Genomic DNA, 25,657 nt, shown 5'->3' with positions numbered 1-25,657 from the left:
AGCTTGTATAGTAATTAGTTGAAAAACTGTTTTCTTCATTCTCATTCATAAGTGAAGAAAGGTTAAACAGTCTCTCCCCGTTAGAATGCAATTTGCCAGTGTTCCTAGCATCAATAAAAAATAGTGATAATAAGCTACGGTCAAATGCCTTGTCTTATGTCATTTGCACCACTGGTGGACTTGTACTAATAAGTTGGCATTCTTACCACCAATACTCTGGTTCGATTCCTGTTGCAAGCAATGTTTTTCAGTTTAGGTCTGTAATGTTTATCAATTTGATCAATGCAGTCATTGCTCAGATACGGTATTACCGTTTATAAAACTTGCATGGTAAAGCATACCTTTTATTACTATCTGCAATACCAATCCGGGAAATGCGGTTAGACAAATTACTTACTGACCCATTTTCATTTAAAACACCCTTAGCATTGAGAAACATGTTTTCCAGTTTTTGGGGTCAGCAAAAATAAACACAGGCCAAGCACATTAACTGGCAGCAGAAGGTTGACATAAGATTGTTTATTGTTTCCAGTATGAAGATATTTCCACAGTAAACAAGCATAGAAATACAGAACACATCACGTCATTTTCCTGTATTAGCGATCCTTACTCCATCTGACGTGAATTAGTTCCGGTTCCAAAAATCTGACCAATGGCTTCATTTCATCAAACATCACAGCAGGTAGGTAGCCACCACACATCTTTAGCAGAGAACGCAACTTTTAACACTCAATGTTCAAAAAGGAAACAAAATACTTCAACACACCCAGCTAAGACAACTGCAGACTATAGAAAAAAATGGCGGATGCAGACGCTGTTTTCATTGACTTTTTCCACATACCCGTACTGTCGAAGGATCCCATGCAAATATGGCAGCTCTTGAAAAAGCACATGTGCAAAAGGAATGAGACATCCATGCAAGTCTTCAGCTGGCTGACCATTCGTCTGTTACAGATGACTTGCAGAGCATCGTTTTAACTACCTCTCATTGTCATTTGGAGAGACCGTCTCTTAAAAACCAATCTTCCCTCGAGTCATGGAATATCCCAACTTAGCCTCATTGTTGATGAAGGACATGATGCCCAGGTAGGTCTCGATAAGGAGGGGCCTCTCTAGAATCAGCACTCCGTTGGCCCGACCAGGGATAGGATGCTCTTTATGGGCTCTCTTCACCGCCTGTACCAGCTGCGTTTGAAAGTTGTCCAGCTGAACATAAAGAAGTCAACAAGAATTTTCAGAGGATGAAAAATTGAGTTCATGGTTCGTAAACCTTTTTCACGAACAAATTCAAGAACTATCAAAGTCATTTTTCCAATTTCTCCAGTGTCATTAAGAAATCTGATCTGAATCATGTATTTTGCTGATTCACAAATATCTGGGATAAACATGCGATTTCTAATCTGGCGTGTGCATTTATCATGACATGATTTTTAGACTGCCAGTAAAACGCGGATATACATGTGTAAATATTTCTTTGACAGATCTATATCGGAAGAGGTGTTGATAACAGTAATATATAAACTACATTATTAGTTGCAGGAAGTTCTTCCTGTTACAAATTACCACTGTAAACACTACCACAACTTTATGTACTATAATAAATGTACACATTTGATTTGTAATCCTTGCACTAATACACATTTCATAGCAACTCCTAGGGGGCGACAACACTTCATAGGACAATGTCATACAAACAAAATCAGCTGCCGTTAGTCACGAGGAAATTAAATGTCAAAAAGAAACCTGGAGAGCAGTGTCATTTTTCAAGCAGACTTGTGAAACATGGCAAAAATTTCAAGCATTTACAAGCCCTTCACCCAAAATGCAATCTTTGAAAACAACATTAACATTCAACCATTTTCAAGGACTTCAAGCACCCGTACGAACCCTGGGAGATACGCAATTGAGTGAATTTTTGCCAAAAAATTCTAAAAATCTATATAAATGCACTCCTCCGCAGTACAGTTTCTTTACCTTCACCAGCTTTTTCATTTTGAGACATTTAGTGTAGAATGTTTTCCTAACTGGACTGCTCAAGGGCAATTTATGTTGGAAGTGTAGTAATGAAAAAGGTACGCTGATAAATGCTTGGTTGGAATGTTTCAATATTGCTGTTTAATGGGGAAAATTGTTAAAATTTACATTAAGAAAATCACTTTGATTAGAGGTTTCCAACATGACGCTTGCAGGCACCAGGTAGCCCCCTAGACCCACCCAAGTAGCCCAAATACTATTTCTGGAAACATATTTGGTCATTGTGATTTCTAAATTTGATTTCTAACTGGGACGATGGCTCACACATTGAAAGCTAAAGGACTACGACAAGGTCAAAACATCTGAAAAAGGGACGAAGGAGAACAGCCAGCACACCCACTCAAAACATTTTAAGAGTCAAAGACAGGAGAGGCTCCTCATCTACACGTGTTAGGAGGTATTTTGGCTGCGTCTGATAAAAAACAGAGCGGCGATATGCACTTTGTTGACCAAGACAGGCAACCAACTAGAAACTTATCCCACCATTTAAAACAGCCTGCCAGAATATGCTGAAGGAAAAACAATTTTGCCACAAACGAGTGCTCGCGGACGTTCAACAAGCACCAGGCCCCATGAAAAAAACTTTCCACGTGTCAGCCAGCTAAGCAAGGCAAAAGCAGTGTATCCCTGCAACTAGATCCCCCCTCCGAGAAGGTATTCATTTGTTCCTCATATCTTTTGAAAGGCTGTGTAATAGTTTGGCACCATGGTTCAAGCAGCATCGGGTATGGTCAACCTTCAAATTGATATTGACTGATAAGAATTGTTTTTATTGTGATAACAATGTTTGTTGATCGCCCAGGCCTAATTGCACCACGCTCTTAGTTAAGTATACTGCTTTTTCTTTTTTTACACATGATGTTGAACTACTCTTGTCTGTCTGTTTTTAGTTTTAATTTAGAAAAGGCTTCCATATATCCAAAACTGGTAATTAAATGCACACATGCATTTTGTATGCAGATTTTTCGGGTTTTACAGCAAACTAATGTCGCCTTCAAATATCAGTTATCAGCCTCCCCTCAATACTAATAATTAGTATCATCCCGGTTGTTTCTCAAAGAACAGCATTCAATTTACTTTGGGTACCTTTTGGATTGGGATTTTAGGTGAATTTTACAGTCATGGTAAGGAGCTAACACAGTTTGTTTGAGTTGTCATTTATGGTTGCCTTGGTGACTGACCAAATTACATTCTCTTGTCATCCTTTCTCGAGGATTCAAGGAAACGCCAGCGATTCAACATTTACGCCGATGAGACGGAAAAGGGAGTGGAGCATTTTCAATGAATAACCTCTACTGCGGTTCTATTTTAATGTATAAATTAAGGACTTGATTTATGGGTGAAAATATTGTGAGTATGTGACAACTACTCCATAAACTACACTGTTAAATCCTGTTTTGCTCTCGTTCTAGATTAAATGCATAATGCTGGTGAAAATATTACTATTTTCTCCTCTCAAAAAGCGTCTCAAATGTTTCCAGATGTCACCAGGTTGTTTTTCATTAAGAGTGCATGTGTTGAGGAAAAGAGCAGATTACCATTTTCCTCAGTGGCACCACAAAAAAAGGAAATAAGCCACACCGTATTTAAAGCCACAGTGTTTTAAATGTAGCAAAAAAGTAGCATCTTGTATTCCGGAATCTACAGGGATTACCTGGCAAAGGGAGGCCACCTTCTCATCTGCGTGGGCCATGGGATGTTCTGTGAAGGTGATGTAGGGCATATCTGTGGACCACGGGTTCCAGCGATTGATAAAAGACGCCCGAGGACGCTTGTCCCATTGGACACGGACCCCGACGCCCTCTCGCCTGTAAAAACAATGCAGAAAATCCCAAACTGCAAATACAGGTAGGATAACAAGGAACACATTTGAACATTTTTTTCCCTCTCAAAGGAGCTCTGTGTTTCTGATCTGGACACATTGAAAACCTAATAACATTTTTATAATGTTGTTTAGTCATTCCTGAGAAGAGTCCTACAAAACAAACCATGTTTATGTGTTCATGTCAAAATAATCCATTTTCAAATCTTTTTTTTTTTAAAACATTTTTACTATTTTATATGTATATTTATACATGGTTTGTCTTATTTTTTGCTCACTTAATTCCTTTTTACTTTTTTTTTTCTCCGTAGCATCTAGTGGTCAAATAATACATGGTTTCCCTTTAAACAAACACTTAAATCATTAAAAAGTGTTTCAAGATTTGTTTTTGTTTTTTTTCATAAATCAGATGTGTTTCACTCTTCCTTCCTTGATTGCATTGTAATCAAGTTAGGCATAATAAGGAACAACTTCATTTTTCTCTGCATTTCACGACAATAATGTACTTTCCTCCCCACAAAAAAACATTGTTCATGCTGGTAAGAAATGTTTTCTATTTGATCAAAAGTAACATTCATACTTGTTCAAGGACTTGGGTGGGAACTCAAACTCGCCCACTGAGATGGTGTCGACGGCATTGAGTGAAATTCGGACAACCTGCTGACAAAGCAAGTTGATGAAGTCGTACTTGCACACCAGCAAGGACCTGTGCATGAAAAGATAACCAAGTTTTGTTAAACAGTATTACGTATTGGCCCATGTTTATTTTTTAAATGGACAGTGTGTAATACTGAGTGCCTCCTAGGAACAAAAAAACTCATTCAGGGTAAAGAAACATTGATTTGATTACTAGGCATATATAGATTAACCAATGTTAATTTGTATTAAAAAACCATATATAGAGAAATGTGTATTTCTTTGATACAGTAGAATCCCCATTTGGGTCGTCACCATGCTGTTCTCTGAAACACACTGTGCCATCTAGTGGTCATATTACACACTGGGGCTTTATCTCCCCGTGCTTGCGCAGGTTTCCACTGGGCACTCCGGTTTCCTCCCACTTTCCAAAGACATGCATTTCAGGTGAATTGGCCGGTCCAAATTGTTCCTAGGTGTGAATGGGCGAGCGAATTGTCTGTCCTCGTGTGCCCTGCGACTGGCTAGCAACCAGTTCAGGGTGTCTCCTGCCCACTGCCCGAAGATAGCTGGGATGGGCTCCAGCACCCCCGCGACCCTACTGAGGATAAGCGGTGCAGATAATGGATGGATGTTTACGTTAGGCTTTTCAATCAGTAATGGTTTGGCCCTCTTTCTAAAAGCAGGTAATCTACTTTTAAGTAAGGATAAAGAGGAAACTGCAAAAAAAAAAAAAAACACAGAACAGTATTGCACTATTTTTCATTCCATTATAGTTTTGATGCACTATTTTTCATTGTACTATTATTACAACTTAGGGCCAGACTCCAAGCACAACCTTGCAATAATTTCTACCTATTTATCCCGAAATTCTTAATCTTATTTTTCTCTTTTAAGTCTTTATTACGCGTTTAGAGTGCCATGCCTAATGTTGTTGCCAACATTGTCCACTAAATTGTAATCAATGTCAATGAAGACTATTCTAATTCTAACTTGGAGCCTATTGTTTGTCATTTGACCATGGCAATAAAACAAGGTAAGTTCTCCACTCCAATACTGTCATTTAGGTTTAAGACACCTGGGAATGCTAGTAAATGGAAAGAAAAACAAAACTGATGAACTGGTTCTTTATGACTTACCTGTCTGTAATGAGGACCAGTCTCTCCTTTTCATTATTCCAGTGGTCAATCCTGTACAAATGATAAGCAAATTATTTGGTGTACATCATTTAAAACGAATAAATTAAAGCTTTTTTTTTAATTTGAGGGCTGCTACGATTCTGTCTCAGCTTCTTGATGATACACGGACACCAAATACGTTAGCCTTCTGTTTCATTGCTTTGGTTGTTTGGAATACTCAATGCTTGTTTATTTTTGGAGCTTTCTTCTTCCCGAACCTCGGTGTGATGACTGACCTGCTTATATTTATTATTAAACTAATATCAATATTGTTTTTTTCGTTGCACCAATTTTTAATACGAGTAGAGCAATTTGTACGTACAGTTGTCATAAAGCTTTTGAGTTGAGTTAGACGCTAAATTATAAAATGGGTTTGACACTAAATAGCCTGAAGACACTTCTGATTTACCAATAACTGTTATGCATCACATCACAAGCTCACTGGACTTTGAAATAGCTACTGAGTTTCACACACACAAACTCACACACACAAAATTACACAATACTTATGAAAACAGTGGATATAAATAGAGTTTTGAAACATGTATGCAAAGGGACTAGTTTCCAAGAATAAAATCAAGTCAACTGAAAGGATTTCCTTATAATATATTGCCTCCTCTATTCTAGTATTTCAAGGAATGTTGTGTTCATGGAATACGAGTTAAGAAAGCAAATTCGACCTGTATCAGCTATTTTCAAGAGCAGACAATTTGAGAATGTGTCGAGTGAGGATTACTTCACAAACCCTCACCAATCAGAGTTACCTCCTTTCTAAAGCATAAACATGATTGGTCATGAACAGAGGTGGGTAGTAACAGAGTAAATTTACTCAGTTACATTTATTTCAGTAAGTTTAGGTATTTTTTTTCTTCTATGAGTATTTATTAATCCCTATACTTTTACTTGAGTAAATTCGTGAAGAAAAAAAACGGTACTTTTACCCCGCTACATTAGGCAACATTGAAGTCATTACTTTGTTACTTAAAAAAAATCCCCTCCACGCAGTTACGTGTCTGTCTGTCTCCGCTAAGGCACATACCTGTATATTATGACAGAGACCTCCGGCAGGCGCTACCATGTTTAACCAATCAAATCTAGCAGCCTCGTCACGTGACCACATTCAACTTCAGCGGGGGAATTTTCTTTAGGATGAAATAGATCAAAAATGTCGCTTAGCAATTCCAACTAAGAAAACACAGAAGAGGAGTTGCAACCCTGGCCTCACATCAAAAGCATGTTTCCCTTAAAAAGGGGGGATTTTTAAGGGTTATTGATCTTTCTTCGTTATTCATTATCCATTATCCGTTATCGGTCAGTTCATAATACGCTACAAAGCCTAGGAGCCGGGACACTTACTCTCAGCCAATAGGCCAAGCTAAGGTCCTAGCCCCAAAGCCTTGCTACGATCATTGCAAATGCACCGTTCCCGGAGGTACTGCAATACCGGGCCGATGCGTGGAGTGGACAGAGCAAGCTCATACTCCATCTCGGCCACACATGCCGACGCTATCAGAATATCACACTAGCTACAATGTACTGTGTCCCCTTTGTTCGAGTTCATGAGGTAGCTTCTTATTCTGCTTGCAGAGCCTGTTAAGTATTGGGGTTTTTAATGTGCTACATGTACTTCATTTATTTATTTAATTTATACTGTTTTTATTTTAGTGTTTATTAAAGCACTTGAATTTACGTTGATTATTTCAATCTAATTTGAAATTAAATGTATTTTTTTTGTTGATTGGATGGATTTTGATCATTTGATGATCTGATTGGTTGTTTAAAAAAAAATCAATAGATACGACATTGCTTCAGTTATTCAGTACTTTTTTTACCAAGTACTTTTACTTAAATAAGTATTCGGATGAACACTTGCTTCTACTTGAGTAATATTATTCTGAAATAACAGTACTTTTACTTGAGTATGTTTTTTGGCTACTCTACCCACCTCTGGTCATGAAAAAGTATCATTTTTTTCCTCAACATGTTTGATTAACACGCAGGTTGTGACAGCAGTTCAAGTGAAGTTTTTTTCCAGAATATTGCAGGCACAAATGAGGTACACTACAAAGCTGTTTGATTAATTAATGGGTGAGTGGTATAAATGGCCGACACACACTTTCATACAAGGAGGGCAGGCTATGACAAGAATGAAAAAGGGAGTAGTGGAAAAAGCCCTACTTATGTATGCCAGCCCTCTGTCTAGACCTGGTCCAACAAGTACTGTTAAAACTCAAGCCTTCTCCTAAATGCAAAGGTTCATGAACAGCATTCAATTTACTTAGGGTACGTTTTGGATTGGTATTTTAAGCGAATTTTCCAGGCGTAACCAGCCTGTTTTGCCGGGGTGTTCAAACAACACCAAATTCAACCCAAGCACCCCCAAAAAAAATCATACATTTTTTAAAACCCTCTTACCCTTAATAAAGGACAGGATGAACTGATAAAAAAAACGCTACACAAACGTGTGAACAAAACAGAAATGAAATAATCCACTGCCATGTAAATGGTTCAGTCTATTTGATTCCTAGCACCGCTCCTCTTAGGCTCGGCTAGTGTCATTTGCAGCATGGCGCCAGAGTCTGTGGCGGCTCCAGTGTATTAAAGTGAGTGTATGTTATACAGAGACCCCAGGCTACTTGGCGCATCGCCTATTGTTGGTTCACTCCAATGCGGTTCTTGCTTGATTCAAAGGGTCTTTATTGTAATTGATATCAACTCATTGTGCATTGTGTTTCTTATAGACAGCAGACAGCGAGGGAGAGATTAGGTAGGGCGCTTTGTGTTGAGTAGGTGTGACTGTCTGTCTGCGTGACTGTGATAGGCTAGTGTATGCTGTCAGTCTAACAGCCGGTTGGGGCATGCACAGTCAACGTCTCCGAATCAAAACAAATTGGGAAAGATAGCTGACGCTAGCTTTTGGCGGTTCGTTACATTGAAAAGAAATTCATCAGTTAAATTGGACTCTAAGTAAAAGGCAGAAGAACGCAAAGAAATGATGCGCTTGTAGAATGTTATCACGTCCGGGAATCAACTGAAGAAAAAAAAGCCTGGATCACACAGGCTCTCGCCTTGGGCCGGCCAGGTCTCTCCTAGGCCCGCCATGGAAGTACAGCTTTAATACTCTGAAATTTGAAAAACTTAGAAAATTATCGAGGACGGGGGTTTTAAAGGGAAAATGCACTGAGCGAGGCTGCTCCGAGCCTCACCTCAGTTAGATTGAATGTCTCAGACGTGCCGGTGTGGGTGCTTTCTGTGGAAAAAACCTCTGCCATACACGTGCTGGCAGTCGTTTGGAGTTGGGGGTACTTGAGGAAAGCCCGGTATTAAAGACGAGCGCCTACTAGCGGATTCCGGCGGTACTGTAGCTCCTATTGGAAATGCTTTGCTCCATAGGAATGAATGGCCGCCCCGTTCACTTGCATGCATTTCCCTCAATTTTTCTGCCACCAGCTGGCCGCGGTGGGCTGATGCAACTTCCATTGAGCGTCAATTAGGTCCATACAACTCTCAGTTGGTAATAATGTAATCTCGAGGTAAGTTTGCCCTTTGTGGGCTTTCATAAAAGGTGTGACGCTACTTTGCGGATTATCACTTCTGGCGGGTGGTTCTGGTCCACATGAACCGCGAAAACCTGTACAGTGGTTATGTTGAACAACTATTTTATCACACAATACCATGACTTTGTTATTATCAATAGATATCAGTCCTTATTTTACTCTATGAGAAATAAATGAGTAAATGCTGGACATGGCGTAGTTATAGTGTTTCAGCTAACCACAAGGTGTAATGTGATGATGACAATAGGGATTAGACAGTGTTGAATGATCCTTAAAGTAAAGTGGGAAAAAAATAAGCAGGCAGACACTCCGTAGGTATTGCTTATTTACTTAAATTCTACAAACACAATCTCAAAATAATAATAATAAAATAAAATAATTAAAAAAAATAATAAAAATTAAGCATTTTTGAAGGGGCGTTGCTACTTCGTGGATTTTCACTTTTCGCGAGTGGTTTTGGTCCCCATTAATCGCAATAACCGAGGGATTACTGTACTAGTTCAGGATGAAATAAGAACACTTACTGAGCCAGAAGCCAGACGCTCAGCACTTCTCCATCCTCAGAGGGCAGGGCCACAGTTCGGATGTCGCTGACCGCCTGCTCGATGGTACCTGGCTAACATGAGCATAACACATGTGGGCAGTGTTGGGAGTAGATGTAACATCTTAAGCCCAAACCCGTACCAAAATTTGGGTTGGGTCTAAAATGTCAATCATTAGTTCGGGTTCAGGCCGAGTCGAGCTTCTCTTTGGATGACTTAAAAAAAAAAAAGTATATTCATCCACCTGTAATTGTTTGTGGTTAAATTATTATTTTGTGGAGGATCTGCGCTCGGTGTGTTCACAGGCCTAAATGCTGGCTGCATTTTGCAAAAGGGTGCCAGAATCCAAAAAGAACAGTGACGGGTGGATAATTAAAAAAAAATAATGTCAGCGAGAGAGAAGAGCCCCTACTTCAACACGCATACCCCGTTCACCCCTTTGTGATCCTGGCTTTTTCACCCCTCGACACGAAAATGTAATCTATTGGACCCTCGCCACACCGTAAAGGACGTTAAAATAAAGTCCTCACAAATAAAATATTAAAATTTAAGTTAATTTGTTGGGCTTGGCCTGGTTCAGTCTTTAATACCCGCATGCTGAGTCGGGCTGGATTTTTTTTTAGGCCCGATCTTATCTTTAGTTGGGAGTAATGAGTTACAAATGAACTGGAAAGCAATTAATTTTCTCTGAAACTGGTATTGTATCGCATTACTAATAACATTCTGTAACTAAGCTGTCGTTAGAACATGGTGCGTTAGGTGAGTTTTGCAATACAACTTGCCTGTAGAAAAAAAATATCTTACCCCAAAAATGGAAAATGATATATTTGAGTGGTTTGAAGACAAAATTGATATGGAGTGTCTCGGGCTCAAGATTGCACAAACCAAGAAATATGAATGCTTCATCGCATAAACTGGTTGGTGTACACAATTTTGTTTGATTCTTTTATTGTGTGGTTATCTTTAAGCTAAGGGGGATGGTTTCAAAGCTAGTATATACATAAATGTTGAAGGATTCTATACATTTGACTATAAAGGATTTTATACGAATGAATACAAATTACATTTAATGCAAAAGATATTCACTGACTAGACTGTGGTGCGAGGTCAGGGCACCCTGGTGGAAAATGTTGTTTACAGGAACGGCGGCTAATAAGATAATCAGCACATCCAGACGCTGTTGACGCAGAGAGGCCCTGATGATGTAGAAACGCTCTGTGTTGTTTTGAGTACCCCAGACATCGGGACGCTCTTCTACGAGATGGTGAAGCCCAGCGGGCTTCATTGGCGAGCCCATGGGAGGAGTCGGCACGCCATTATGCGGGGAGAAGATGGCCAATAGGAGAAAGCTAAAGGACTTCAGAAAAAGGCTTCCCAGAGACTCCAACATCACTAATTCAGCCGTTTTAGATGGAGTACACTTAGTTAAATTTTTAGGGAAAATGAACCTGCCTCCGTGTGGAAATGTCGGCTTCCTGTTCATCTTTTCCCTCAAGAAACGAGCGTGCATAAATTGTTGGGCGAATGTAGGTTTTGTTTGGTTAATGGAGTCAGATAACTAATTTGAACAATTGGGTAAACGGTACATTTTGATATTTAATTCCCAACAATGTGTAACTAAGTAATTACTTTCGGAGTAATGTGCTACCTTTAGGATCTACTATGACCATAGTTACAAGCCACTGCCCTTCAATGCCGAGGCCCGGTTCCCTTCTGAAGAGTGGGATGACACTCCATACCAAATATCAACAGCAACCAGATGAAAGGTGCTGTATCTGAGTCAGATTAGGAGGGTTCTCCTGCTACCGTTTCATGTGGGGGAGCAAAGCCCTACCCAAAACACGACCTATAGTGGGATGGGCTGTACTTGCCCAAGACACACCACAGGAAGTGGTGCCCCCACGACCCTGTCAGTTAAGGGATCCGTGAAATCTGGGGGGTAAGGCAATTCACTTTCAAATGAGGTAACCAGTCACTGTAACCAACTACTTATTCAATAATCTTTTTCAGTTTACCTTAAAACCTAATTAAATTTGCATTACTACTGACACTTTCACATATTTGTCAACCTGTACGTTTTTGCTGTACAAAGTAAGTTTATTATGCATTTTAAGACGTGTATGACGTACAAGAAAATCTGTATGGACAAAGGCAAGTTTGTCAATGATAGGTACCATCCGGTATACACAGACTATCATGAAAGGGCAGATCAATCAAGTCAAACGAGTTCGCCCCGGTAACCTCTACCTTGGTAACGTTCTCTTCGTTGCAAACGAAGCGAGTGTTTGATGCTACTGTGCGCATGCCGCTGTAGTACCTCATTTCGACTCCCCTGCAAAGACCCCCCCCCCGCCTCGCGTGAACGCGCATTCTGCTGCGCTTCCGACAATAGCGATCGTATTCTATGTAATAAGCTTATTTAAACAATAAAGCTATTGTCGGAAGCGCAGCAGAATGCACGTTCACGCGAGGGAGGGAAGATTTTGCAGGGGAGTCTACATTAGACACTACACCGGAAGACTCAACAGCTGCAGAAGTGATGTTTTGCCATTTCATCGCAGAGCACAACAGACCTCTAACAGTTGCCGATCACTTCACAAGGCTTATGAATAACATGTTTCCCAGTCACAAGGCTGCAAAGCTTTGTATTTTCTTTCCCTGTTAAATAGTCTGTTTGAAATTTAAAATACAAGCATCAATGCTTGATATTGTGGTTTGGTTTGCAAAATAGAAATGCCAACTCATTTTTTCCTGCAAAAATATTTACAAATTTAGGATATTTAGGCTGATAAACCTGATTTTTTTAAATATTATTTTTTATTAAAAATATGTACAGGATGGTGCAGCACGGCAGCGCAGTGGTTAGCACGTGTGCGGCACTGTTCTGAGGTCGTGAGATCAAACCCCCTGTGTGGAGTTTGCATGTTCTCCCCGTGCTTGCATGGGTTTCCTCCCACATTCCAAAAACATGCTTGTCAGGTTGATTGGCCGGTCCAAATGGTCCCAAGGTGTGAATGAGCGAGCAAATTGTCTGTCCCTGTGTGTCCTGCGACTGGCTGGCAACCAGTTCACGGTGTCCCCTTCCCACTGCCCAAAGAAACTTGGGATGGGCTCCAACACCCCCGCGACCCTACTGAGGATAAGCGGTGCAGATAATGGATGGATGGATGTACAGAATGATATAACGAAACACGTGTACAATTTAACACGTTAAAGTACATAAATACACACGTTTGAAAAAAAAAATATGGTGTAAGATTATTTTGTATTTTGAAAGGGAAAATACGACAGTTTGTAAGGGCATGGAGCCGTGGAGGTTGACAGGTATGCTTTCAATCACAAAGAAAACACAGAATAATATCAGTATTCTAAGCGTTCGTACCCGGAACACAAAGTAGTCCTTGACTTTGGCTTGCATGGTGGGATTGTGCACATGAAAAGGCGTGAGTGTTTGCAGAGGCCCGCAGCAGGCTGCAGCGGCTCCGCGTCCGAGGCTCTGTCCGGCCTCCAGCGGCGTGAAGGCGACCTCGATTCCCTCCTCGGCCACCACCGGGTGGATAATCGCGGCTCCCGGACTCTCGGGCTCCACTGTGTCGTTTAGCTGAAGCATGGCTGGATGGGGGCTTCTCGGGAGATGTAGCAAACGTTATTTGTTGCAAGCGAACACGCCCATGGTGCACCGAGAATGTTTTGATTGTGGATGCGTTTGCTTTACTTCCGCCTTTGATTTCTTAAAGGGACAGGCGCATTATGAAAGCGCCACTTGGTAATTCGTTTCAAATTCAATTTTGACAGTTGGATACCAGTAGGTCAACCTGTACTATTTTTATTTTTGCTGAGATATCTAAATACAGTCATATTTAAAAAATACACAATTTAAGGTGTAAAATGTTCATCTACCTGGAAGGTGGTGTACGTAACTTCAAAATATTCTACTACCTGACCCCATCTTCTGGCTGAAACTGTCATTGCAGCCTCTGCCAAGCTCCTTTTTGTTGTGTGTGCAAGTACTGTTGCTTCCTCTGATGCGATCAAGTAAACTCTTCTTTTCATCACCTTTTTTTAGGGTTGGGTTGCCATTTATACTGTATTTAAAACTTTTTTGCATTTCACCATCTCCACCCCCCCCCCCCCAAAAAAAAGAAAACCTCAGACACACTCTCCTCCCCCCATCACTGATTGCTGACGCTGAATCCGAACATCAGATAAATTGGGCAGCTAAAACTTAAAAAAAGAGTGGTGGTCTACATAAAAAAAAAAAAAGTATCTTGAGGATTAAAGCGATGAGTTCAAAGGTGTAATAAATTGGAATGACAAGTAGGACAGTCCTGGTAAATTATATTTGATATAAATACCACACATGACCATTTTCTTGTATGCTACAATTTATATATTGCTTTCGTTCTCTGCCAATCAAACTATCTAATCCAAACCACCTCATAAATCCTGTATGTGTGTTGGTGTGTGTGTTTGGATGTGATTTATTGGCTCTAAAGCAGCTAAACTGATTTTCGTAAAAAAAAAAAAAAGACACAGTTCAACTTTAGGCCTCCAGGAGTGTCTTTAGCTAGGTTTTATGTCAAAGCACCTCTAATAAATAACAACAACATCGATAAACGTCTGCTTTCGTGTGATCTTTTGGCTTTTTTTTTTTGGGGTGGTCTCGATCACTCTCTGGTGGCCAAATTGGGTACTGCAGCTCCCGACCACTAACCACTTCAAGCAGCCGAATCCAATCTTTTATTGGCCGAGCAATGCCGAGCCATTTAACCTGTTTTTTAAAATTCACTGCTTTTTTGGGGGGAGAATTTAGTGCATTTGTTTGACATTTTTAATCCTGATCCAAAAATATGCGACTGTTTCTTTACACCAGCTGGAGAAAAAAACTAAGTAGTGGAAATTCCATTTAAAAAGCACACAGGTTTTATTGCATATCAATTTCATGTATAAATTCTTCATAACATTGGAAAGATTACATTTGGTATACATTGCTATCCTACAGAATTAACAGAGTCATGTCTTTTCAAAGAAATTTCCTTAAAGTACATTTTCAATAATCACAAGCATCCAAAGAATTGCAATTTTAGAATTGTTCAATATTATTCTACAAACCTTTATTGTCTTTTTTTTCCTCGTCTTCTCCAACATGTTTTTTTCTTTTACTTCTTTAAGAGCCACCTGCCCCAACATTGAAGGCAGTCAAGAACTTGAAGCCAAACCTACTAAACCTAACCACATTTACAATAAGTGCATCTACGGATTTATTTTTTCCTCTTTTCTTTTTCTCCATTTTTTTTTCTTTTTGATACACAATTCACAAATGGACATAATTGTGACCGCTAAACACTTCATGCACAATCTTTTTTTTTCTGTTGTTGTCAGTTTTCAATAAACATAACATAGGGCGAGATACAACTCAGATCCGAACAAAACAAGCACCATCCACTTAAACCCATAGTTTCTCCATGATTTTTTTCTTACTTTGGACAAATGCCCCATTGCTTTTCTGTCTTTAAAATACTATACAGTCGATAAGAAACAATCTTTCTTTTTTGTGTGTCTTCTGTAACAGTGAGAGGGAAACATCAACTGTGTCCCAATATCTTGATGACCATCTGCCAGAATACGTTCTGAAGTTGGAACAATGGAATGCTTCTATGCCTTTACACAGCACATTCGTAGTACAGTAGTCCATGACTTGACATGAATCACCACATAGAGACGACCCACAGCTTTACATCTTAAAAAGGTCAATAAATGAAGATGTATTAAACAAGAGCGAGATTTGCGTCTTTGGGGGAAAGAAAACGAGATGATGCAGCAGTCCACGTATAGCCAAAGAAAAATACAGTGTTCCTTCCGTCCTGTCGTCATTATAAGTCGTCGAGACCTAAGCCTTATTGATGTATGGCTTGGACTCGTGCGGTTTTCATTAAGTCCTAAATTAGAAAACAAAACTACAGCATCTGTTAAAGTTGAGAATGACGACAAACCCCTCTCGAGATGTCTATCTACATCTATCTACAGTCCAAAAAAAGTCATGTCCTTCTGCTACTTTGGAATGAGTTTGATGCCACAATGAAATATAAAACATTTCGTCCAGGATGGTGACTATGCTCGAAGGACTAAACAGAATATTTCTAATGCCCGTTATAGCATGTGCCTTAGATTTTTCAAATGTTTCCCCTTGGGTTTCGCAAGAGTTATGATCAAATCTGCTGGATTGTAATCATACTGTGACAGTGAAGGCTCCTCTTTATAATACTTCCAACGAGGTGAAATGGGACCCAAGCAAAAGGCTAACTAAACATTACACAGCCACTAAACAATACATCTCCTACTATAAATAAAAACATTTCATGGATCACTTCCATTATGGCACGTCGTAACCGGAGATTCTCAATCTCTCTTCTGTTTTTATTCCATCAGCAAAATAAGTATAATTAAATGGAGAAAGTAAAGAAAAGGAGAGAGGACTTTTCCTTGTTCTGTCACCGCCCGTCCCATAACAGAATGAGGGGGGGGGGGGAATAAATACATACACACACGCTTGTGAAATCAACTATATTGGAAATGGAAATGAAATGATTGTCAGAGAACAAAAACATGTTTCTATAGGGTTATTTGGCATGTGTCACCCTGTCTATGAACATCTACGTTATTTTGTACAGCATGTGATATTATTATACATTTTTGGTCCTTATCTAAAAATAATTACATTAATAATTTAGCACGGCGGAGCCTACGACCGAACAATACAGTGGTATCTAAAAGAAAAGTAAGCAAACAACGTTTTTGAGTGATATGAAAAGATGAGTGCTTTTGAACAACGGCCAGCATGATCAAGCTAGGATATGAACACTTATAATTATAAATTCTTATCTGTGCACATGAGAATCAATCCGAGTGTGTCCGTCGTCCTCTTTTCCTCCCACACTCACTTTGTCGTGTGGTGCGGTTGATTCCTGTGGGGTTCACTCGGGAGGCTCGAGTGTCACTTTGTGAGAAAACAGCACCCCCCCTTCCTGGACGTGTTCTCGAAAGCAGCGTTTGAATCTTCTGTTGCTTTACAGGCATCACGCAAACACAGTTTTTATGACCTCATCCGAGACATCGGAGTGACGCTTCGGTTTTCTGCTGAGGCAGAGTGAGAGTAAGCGCACCGATGATCGGCAGAGTTTCAAAGCTGTCGATAATTGTCCGGCATCTTGAGCATCTGTGTCCTTCACATCAACAGGAGCTTAGCAGTGCTTTCTTTGAGAGTCTACTGTCTTTCTCTTTCACACACACGCACGCATACTCACACTCAAACACCTTTCGAATGCACGTGACACCCCGAATTCTCCGTTCTTCATGCCATCCTGCGTCCAAGCCGAGTTGTGTTCCTCTGTCCTTGGAGCACACCAACCTCATCTTTGTTTCTGTCCTTCCTCTAGATATGGTTGAGCTGATGGAAGCTGTTTGTCTCAGATGGTCCTCCTCCCATCCCCAGCCAAGCTTCCAGGGAGTTCTGGGAAGGCGTGTGCAAAGGATTGGTGTCCGACAGAGACAGCATCATTGCATAAGCCTGTCAGAGAGCACACGGACATTGAAAGAATTCAAAGAAGGTCAATCAAGCTTTTATCTGTTTGCCATCTCAGCTTTCACCAGTGGTAGGCCGTCATGGCCTTCATGGCCTTCTCTGCTGACCCAAAAATACACAAATAATTGGAATGTAATTATATTTTTTCCATGAATACGTATTAAATAATTCCTCTCATTGCTTTCCCCTGGTTGTGCTGCTTCCATAAGTGTTTTCCATACGTCAGCATTTAACCCAGGAGGTCACTAAACTGGCCCTTGGGTCGAATCAGGCCCGCCTACAGATTTAATCGGGCACCAGAGGTGATGATAGGAGACGTATAAGAAAAATGAGCTGCGTCTGGTCGAAACAACCTTCATTTTTTTAATATGTCCACTTGATGTTGCTAACGCATGCCAATGATCAAATTTGGTGTTTAAAAAAGACAAATTACCTTTCTATTGTTTGTTTGTGTGGTTCCTTTGGATCCCTTAACCACTAGGGACGTAAGGGCACCATTTCAAGTACAGCCTGATGGTGCCCATTCCACCCGGTCTCGAACCTAGGACCATTCGCGTGTTAGGCAAATGTGCCAAAGTTTTTAATTATAAATGAAATGGAATGAAATGATCTGCATTTATATAGCGCTTTTCAAGCCAATGACTTCCCAAAGCGCTTTACAATGTGATTTAATTACTTGTATATTTTGTGTGTTTCAAAACCAATTGAATGAAATGGTCCCTTTATAAACAAATAGATGATAAAACAACTTGTGCAGGTAAATTCAAAAGAGAACAATTGAATTGGCTGATTTGATCTATTTTCCTTATGTGTTGCCGAGGTCTCGGATTTTAGACTCTTTACCGGCAATACAACAAAAAATTAAACATATCTATGAGCTGTTTTCACCCCTGGCTTTGCCCCTGTGCAAATCTTTCGAAATCAACGTGGCTTGCGACTTCCAAAGTTTGCTGACACGTGATTTAAACAATCACATTCCAGCTATTACTGGTTGCCTGGTTCAGGTAAGTTGATCGATCGTCTTACAGCCGTTTTAATTGTCAACATCAAATCAGTTACAAAAAACTTCAACATTGTGATGAAGCAGAGCACACACATTAGTGAGCTTGGAGGGAGTGAGAGAAGAATTCAGGCTGTATTCAAATCTTGCAAGCAGTTTTCAGACAATAGAAATAGTGATAGAATTAGTAAGCTGGAAGCAAATTAAGCCATCCAGTAATTGTTTTCTTGTTGCCTGGACATTGCTTTATAATGGAGGACTACGCTTTCATTAAAGCTTTTATTTAAAAGGAACAGTGCATTGATTTTATTCATAAGTTAAGGTAAGACATTAAAAGTTTTGTTTTCTCTATTCTACATTTTATATAATGCTTTCTTGCTCTGTGATGAATAAGATGTAAATTGATTTGTCAATGTGACTGTCTCACCAGACATGAGCCTCTCTGCTCATTACTGTGTTAGAGGTTACTTTCCATCCATGTTTTTCCCCCAAATCATTTTTAAATGAATAATTAAATTAATTCTCTAAATATTCAGAATAATGTGGCACATGAGCAAAATAGCAGAACAGTAATATTCTATTTGGAAAAACAGTTGTGCATGTATTCTACCCATTGTTATACATTTTCTAAGCGTATTTATTAATCCATTAGCATTGTATCAACCATTTAATTTTCTTAGTGTGTCCAAATTACAGGCCGATGCCTATTTGTGGCCCATTGATGAGTTTTGAAAGGCCTACAACTTTACAATACAAATTATACTTGCTCCTAAAAAGTGTTTTGTTCAATTTCCAACTTTTTGCAATGTCTAATATTTACACGGAGGAGTTGAATATTCAAAACTTTTAAGCTAAAAGGATGTGTACCATATTTAAAGGGAACCTGTTTATATTTGAACCACTCAATGTTGCTGTATTGTTTCTTGCAACAGAAAAAGTCTGCTTGGGGGGGCTGTAGAATAGAATAGAATAGAATATACCTTTATTGTCTTTGTTACAAACTGGGTTGAACATATTGTGTCAACGAAATTGGACGTGGCACTCCAGTTTCACATTTAACAGTGAGGAGAAAAGAAAACAGAGAAGATAAAAGAACAAAGAAGATAAGGTTATGATTTACACAATATAAAGGACCAAAGAAGATAAAGGTTATAATTTACACAATATTTACACCAGAAATGTGGGCATGTAGGATGTTACATACAGTTTTGGGATCGTAAGATATGTACAGAATTCGGTTAAGTTTTTTTACTCGCTGCCACCATCTCCTGGCCTGTGTTATCATTGCAGCATCTGTCAGTACATTTATGATGTGTGCACATGCATTTTTTTAGACTTGCCCAAATCAACCCTTGTTTTCTAATCTTTCTTGGGTTTTGGGTCACAGTTTGGACTGTACTTAAGACCTCTTCTTGCTTTCACTATTTTCATGCTACACTAACAAAACAAAACCAAAAAAGGACAGCGGGGACAAGTGTGAAATCACTCTCCTGGAAAACCCAGCCAGCCGCCATTCCTCCCACCTAATGTGTTCCGCCCTCAATAGTTTTGCTAAAACATAAAAGCAGATAGGTGCAGTGGAAAATAAAGCATAAGATCTCTTTAAATTCAGGTGGACGTTGTTAACACATACTTAATATAAACAATATTTAACCTACATCATTATAAAGATACCTCAAAAATGCCTCCCACTTTCAAAGGCACAAGGAAGAATACAAACTACTGAGACTTTTCTTGACAGGTTTCTGGTTGTAAGGGTTCCCGTAGCAGCAAGATGAGAACCAATGATGTTGTCCCTCCCTTGGTGAGGCTCATCTTATGTCAAATGAATGCAAATGTCTTGACCTACCAACCTATATTTCATGCATTTTTGTTTACAATTTGAATCGGTATTGATTTTTTAAAAGGAATGTTTTTTTCTAACCACTGAGAAGCGCTATATTATACAACCTGCCCTTTTGTGGGACCCAAGCATAATAGCTTATAAAAAGCTATTATGGTGTCTGTTAAAAAACACACGAAAACAGATTTTAAACAATTAAATGGCACTTATTTATTTTTATGTGGCCCTAAAAAATAATTATTGAACACCTCTGTGTTAAAGGAATGTGAACAAATTGACAGTTTGTCAATCATCCTATAAAATAATTGTGTTCAATCTGACATACCTGTGTCTTAGCCTGCCTGTACAAGGTCTCTTTCAAAGCCTCCGACTCTAGTGACGTGTTAAAAATGTCTTTTACGTCAAAGTGTTGCTCATGGCCGGCTGCTTTACGCAAGCCGTCCAGGCCTTTGGGGAAGCTGGAAAGAGTTTCAAGGTCCAAGATGGAGCCCTCCTCCTCTAAACACCTGCACAATGGCGGATATGGTGGGATAAACGTGGGAGGGGCGGACGTGATCAGGAAATGTGTGGAAACATGGAATGAAAATGAAAAACAATGCAAGGGCGGGAATGGGAAGGTAGATGTTTAGTCGAATGGAGGGAGGAGAAAGAGATAGACTTGATTAATAAGGAGGAAGAAAAGAAGACAAGACAGATGCTCTATAGTCAGTGAAAAAAAAACTATGCACTGCAGAAATCAATTTCATGGCTTTTTTTTGGGACAAAATTGGTTCTAGCAGATTACTTTGCTCATTTTGAATACAATTCTCTATGTGAAATAAGTAAAATAGTACTTTAAGGGACATTGTGTAATATTTGACCAATAGATTTCGCCTTATTGTGTAGTGCAGCCAAAAGCGAGTGCTCCAAAGCACCCAGAACAATACAAACTACGGAGACTCGATAACACAAAACCGCACAATTTTGTTCTGATTTGTTTAGCAGCAAGATGGCAGAAAATAATGTCAATTCCCTCTCGGTGAGACTCATGTTCGATAAAATTAATACAAATTTCTTGACCTACGAGAAATAAAAAAAGATTATCTTGGATAATTTTGCTCCTTTTTAGTATTGTGTTTTTCTGATTTTGATGGGAAAAGTTCTCGAAATTAATCCTACAAAACAATGTTTATTTTTGCTATTTATGTCAAAATTGAAACTATCTATCCATCCATCCATTATCTGCACCGCTTATCCTCAGTAGGGTCGCGGGGGTGCTGGAGCCCATCCCAGCTATCTTCAGGCAGGGGGCAGGGGACACCCTAAACGGGTTGCCAGCTCGTCGCAGGGCACACAGAGACAGAAAACTCACTCATTCATTCACACTTAGGGACACTTTGAACCGGCCAATTAACCTGACATGCATGTTGTTAGAATGTGGGAGGGGAGCAGCTGGGAGGAGGAAACCCATGCAAGCACGGGAGAACATGCAAACCCCACACGGGGAGGCTGCGGTAGCTGGACTTGAACCCTGAACCTCCACACCGTGCGTCTGTGCGCTAACCAAATTTAAAAAAAAAAAAAGAGAGAAGAAAAAAATGTTTTTCAATTGAACAAATTCATCTCCCAACAAAAACATATATATTCGATTAAAGGTGCTAATATTTAATCAGCCGTTTTCCAGTGAGCATTTTTGTAGTGGACTACTTCCTACCTCTATAACTTTGATTTGTATATCTGCATTTCCATTCATCTGAGAAAAATCAAACGACTAAGGCCCGAATGCAGCAAGAGAAAATATTTCCAGATTCATGTCAAATTGATTGTTTTTCTTCGGATGTGGTGGTTTTCTTTATATGAGAAGTAAAAGAAGCAGCAGACAGCAAATTTTCCTTCACAGATATTATCCATAATAATACTCAAGTTTTTAAACTTTCAGTTTCTGCAGTGTTACATTGTTATGTTGCTATTTTGTGAATAAGCATTTGTTAGTAAAGGCAGTAGAGCATCTGCGGTTTTCAACTTCATAAAAATAAAATGAGCACCTTCGGGAGTGTTCGTGGCTCATAGATAGCAGAGTCGTCTCTTCCTCTTCGTCCTCCTCTTCATACGTTCGCGTGGCAACCGGAGACAGGGATTCCGGAGCCTCGTCGTGAGATTTTTCAGTCAGGCTGCCTTCCTCTTCCTCCTCATCGTCGCCCTCGCCTTCCTCTTCCTCCTCATCTAGGCCTAACTTGGAGTTGGACAACCTTTGGCCGTTCGGGTGCTCTTCCTCGGCCGGGTCAGATCTGCTCAAAGGGGGAACCAATGGAATGGACGTTATTGATCCTTTGCTACATTTGTGGCTTATGTTTGTGTGATGTGGTGAGTAGCTCGTCTTGTGATGCAGTCAGGTTTATTATATATATATATTATTATACTGCACACACCCAAAATAATAGTAATCATTTTCATACATAAGGCGCACCAGACTATAAGGCACATGAAATCGAGGCCACACTAAGAGCTACTCGGTTTATTCATTGGCATACAGTAGAGCAATTATTAACCAGTCAAGAAGTTAAAATCGCAAAACATCGCTTGAAACAGGAGTCCAACCCCGATTGTGGCAATGAGGGTGTCTAGTCCTTACCACTAGACCACAAATGGTACAGATAAAATATTAAAAGGAATTAGAGCTTGTCTCATTATCACACTGATTTTACAGTGCCAGAAACACTGTTTTGCATAAATCATTCTGAGAGGTTAAGTCTCTTCCTTTCTTCATCTTTGCATCAATAACCTCTTGGTTTCATATGTATACTTACGTAACAGAGCTTGTATAGTTTTTTGCCGAGAGACTTTCTGTTTTCTGTATTGTCTTTCGCGACGTTATTGACGCACAGGTGCAGAAGCGGAGAGACCGTTTAACCCATCAGAATGCACTACGCAAATCAGTTTTTGGCATCGTGAGTAAAAATGGTGTGATGACCGGATAAGCTCTAAAGTCTTTTTGTATGTCATCTGTACCACTGGTGGTCTATTGGTAAGTGTAGACACCGTCAAGACCATGGTTAGATATCCGCTGCAGACAATATATTGGGGTTTGGGCCAGCGATGATTATCGTTATCGTTGCTCAAATACAAAAGTATACTATTACGCCTCGGGTAGTAACGCACCCCTAAAAGTACCATATATATATACATATATTTCCAATCTCATTCACCTTATTCTGCAGTGCGAATGGTGCATTGTGCCCTAAAGTCTGGAAAATATAATAAATGAGCAAATATACTTCTCATTAATAGAATAGAAAAATGTTACCTTCATTTGTATGGTAAAAATGTTGAACCACTTTAATAGTAACATGTAGAGCAGGGGTTTCGAATAAACTGATGCATTTAATCGGGCCCCTTTCATGTTAAACATTGACCTGCAGTTTTAAATATGTCTACTTGATGTCACCAAACGCCGGGTGCTACTGCCAGAGCAGACCACCCACTGTAGCTGTTTTTGCTCCTTACCATTAATCAACCAGAGAACATTTAAGGAAACACCCATCCTGATGCTATTTTACTTAAAATAGAAGTCATGGATATACCCTAGACGGTAATAAAACTGCAGTCACGTGTGGCACATTCATGTCTCTCTTGACTGCAACATTTGCCTCTAAACTACACTTTTCGACCCCAGTGATGGGAAATTATCGGTTAGCACCCAGATTGTAAGATTGAAAAAATTAAAACATAGAACCTGGATGTTTTTGGAGAAGTTAAAAGAAGCTTTAATTCATTTCTGTAATAGATATAAAATAGAACGGCTAAGTTCCCACATTCAGGTAAAATTATTAATAATTCATAAATAGAAAACTGGAAAAAGACGATATCTAGGGGTCAAATAATGAACACTGTCCCTTTACAGTAAAAACTCTATTTGATTAACTTGGGACTATTCTGTACAAGTTCCGTTCAGAACCCCAGTTGCCCTAGTCCATCAGTCCCATGCAGCTCAATAACATTGCTCATGAGATCATTTCCTGAAGGACAGCAAAGTTCCCCCTTCCACTCAGTGGACATTAATCAAATCAGACAGGATCACCTCTGGGCAGGTGAATTGGGGGAGATGGAGGGGGTGGGCTGCCTCTTCCACTTTATAGGTTTAGTTGCTATACTCAGACCCAGCTAAAAACTTTTACTCAACTTCATTCCATTGCAACACTTTGAATCCACGGGAGACGGTGTGATTAAAAAAAAGACGAAAGCAAGATCTAGACCAGTTTTGGCCAGTTTTTTTCCACTTCTTTCCCCTATTTCTTGAACTATTGAAATTTCAGTGATCTGATTGGCGAGGTTTCCCAGATCAAGAATCTAGCCAGCATCTGTTTTAGCATAGAGCTTTGCAACAAGGTTGCGGTAGGAATTAGATCATTCCTTTGTTCCTAACTGTGGACTCACGAACTTTGAGAAACAGGAAAAAGCAGAGCTGTTTTCTCTCCTAATTTTAATGAACTTCTCATCGTACATTAGAACTGGCATTGAAATTGGAAGTGTTTTATTGTGGGACTTTATATTCCAACACAAAACAGAATTAGGTATATTCTAAAACCATATCATGCCCATAAATGTAAATTGTTCAACTTATAATAGGTTATTAACCCAAATTAGTGTTGATGACCGATCATCAAACTGAAATGTAAATAAAATAGGGTTAGTAAACCAAGATTAACCAAACAAATATGAGTGTTTTTTTTTTTTTTTACCAAAACATATGTAAATGTCGTCAGTGGTCTTGCTCGTTCAATTACTGGATTTTATTCATATTAATTCGGACTCTGGTAATTCTTCTTTTGATTTTACCACTCTTCGAACCTAGAACTAGTTGAGTATCTTTTCATCCCTGTGCCTTAACAGCATAGGTGCTAGAAAACGCAGAGCTGAGCGCGCAAAACTTAGTCCGAAATACTGATTTGTGTCACGCATGAGCCTCGGTATTGATCCCAGATGGCAGACAGGCTTAACTACCGCAGAGTCTCCTTGCCAAGTAATGTGTTGACAAGTGGAAAAAGCATAGATATGGTGGAACGTCTTAAAAGACAGCGTGAGATACAATACTAACATTGGTGTCATTTTAACAATTTTGAGTTTCCAGAATTGAATGTAATTATTGTAGTGTGTAGTTAACATGTCACTTTGGGAAGGACCTTTATCAACATACTCAAGTATTCTGAATTAGTAGTCTGAATAAATCAGTCAGTAGACGTCACCTATGTGAATACAATTTAGGGAAGTCATATGACTCTTCTGGATTATGCAGTAAAGTCACAAATGAGCCATATGCACATACTGTATGCTACCACTTCAAAAGTCCTACAATAATTAATTTTACAACACATGTAGCATACATGATATACTTCTTTTTTTGCTGCTTTCATCTCTAAAACTCTTGGATCTGAAAAAATGTCTTAAGTAAACAAATGAGGTCTTTTAAGCATTTTTAGCACCAGC

The 25,657-nt window shown here is 39.5% G+C and overlaps 2 protein-coding genes across 6 annotated transcripts in view; both read right to left on the bottom strand.

The window, feature by feature from the left end:
- Positions 1 to 504: 504 nt before the first annotated feature.
- On the bottom strand, positions 505 to 13,485 carry tprg1l (tumor protein p63 regulated 1-like). The gene is made up of 6 exons (XM_088332106.1): positions 13,152 to 13,485; positions 9,752 to 9,843; positions 5,632 to 5,682; positions 4,437 to 4,562; positions 3,689 to 3,842; positions 505 to 1,206 (listed from the first exon to the last, which is right to left on the bottom strand). Exons 1-6 carry the CDS (start codon positions 13,377 to 13,379, stop codon positions 1,012 to 1,014), a joined length of 846 nt encoding a protein of 281 aa, XP_088188232.1. The 5' UTR covers positions 13,380 to 13,485; the 3' UTR covers positions 505 to 1,011.
- Positions 13,486 to 14,669: 1,184 nt separating this feature from the next.
- prdm16 (PR domain containing 16) overlaps positions 14,670 to 25,657 on the bottom strand; it is a 269,776-nt gene continuing 258,788 nt past the window's right edge. For 4 of the 5 annotated variants that reach the window (XM_088332122.1, XM_088332124.1, XM_088332123.1 and 1 more), the window contains 3 exons: positions 22,219 to 22,461; positions 20,520 to 20,700; positions 14,670 to 17,336 (listed from right to left, as the gene is read on the bottom strand). In XM_088332122.1, coding sequence (XP_088188248.1) covers positions 17,202 to 17,336; positions 20,520 to 20,700; positions 22,219 to 22,461 — 559 coding nt within the window. In that variant the 3' untranslated portion in view covers positions 14,670 to 17,201. The remainder of the gene's footprint in view (positions 17,337 to 20,519; positions 20,701 to 22,218; positions 22,462 to 25,657) is intronic. The other variant, XM_088332125.1, reaches the window with a different exon arrangement.

Source organism: Urocampus carinirostris, chromosome 3, assembly GCF_059441175.1.
Source record: "Urocampus carinirostris isolate Australia breed hairy pipefish chromosome 3, RoL_Ucar_1.0, whole genome shotgun sequence".
NCBI lineage: Eukaryota > Metazoa > Chordata > Actinopteri > Syngnathiformes > Syngnathidae > Urocampus > Urocampus carinirostris.
The sequence above is the reverse complement of the archived record's forward strand: the minus strand, read 5'-3'. Positions and strand labels throughout refer to the sequence as shown.

What these genes read in the sequence shown, in the direction of transcription:
- tprg1l (XM_088332106.1), bottom strand. Translation starts at nt 13,379, where the DNA reads ATGCTTCAGCTAAACGACACAGTGGAGCCCGAGAGTCCGGGAGCCGCG. An exon ending in CTGGTCCTCATTACAGACAG is followed by an intron (nt 4,563 to 5,631) that starts GTAAGTCATAAA and finishes TTTCATGCACAG; the next exon opens with GTCCTTGCTGGTGTGCAAGT. An exon ending in CCACCCAAGTCCTTGAACAA is followed by an intron (nt 3,843 to 4,436) that starts GTATGAATGTTA and finishes TTGTTTTTACAG; the next exon opens with GCGAGAGGGCGTCGGGGTCC.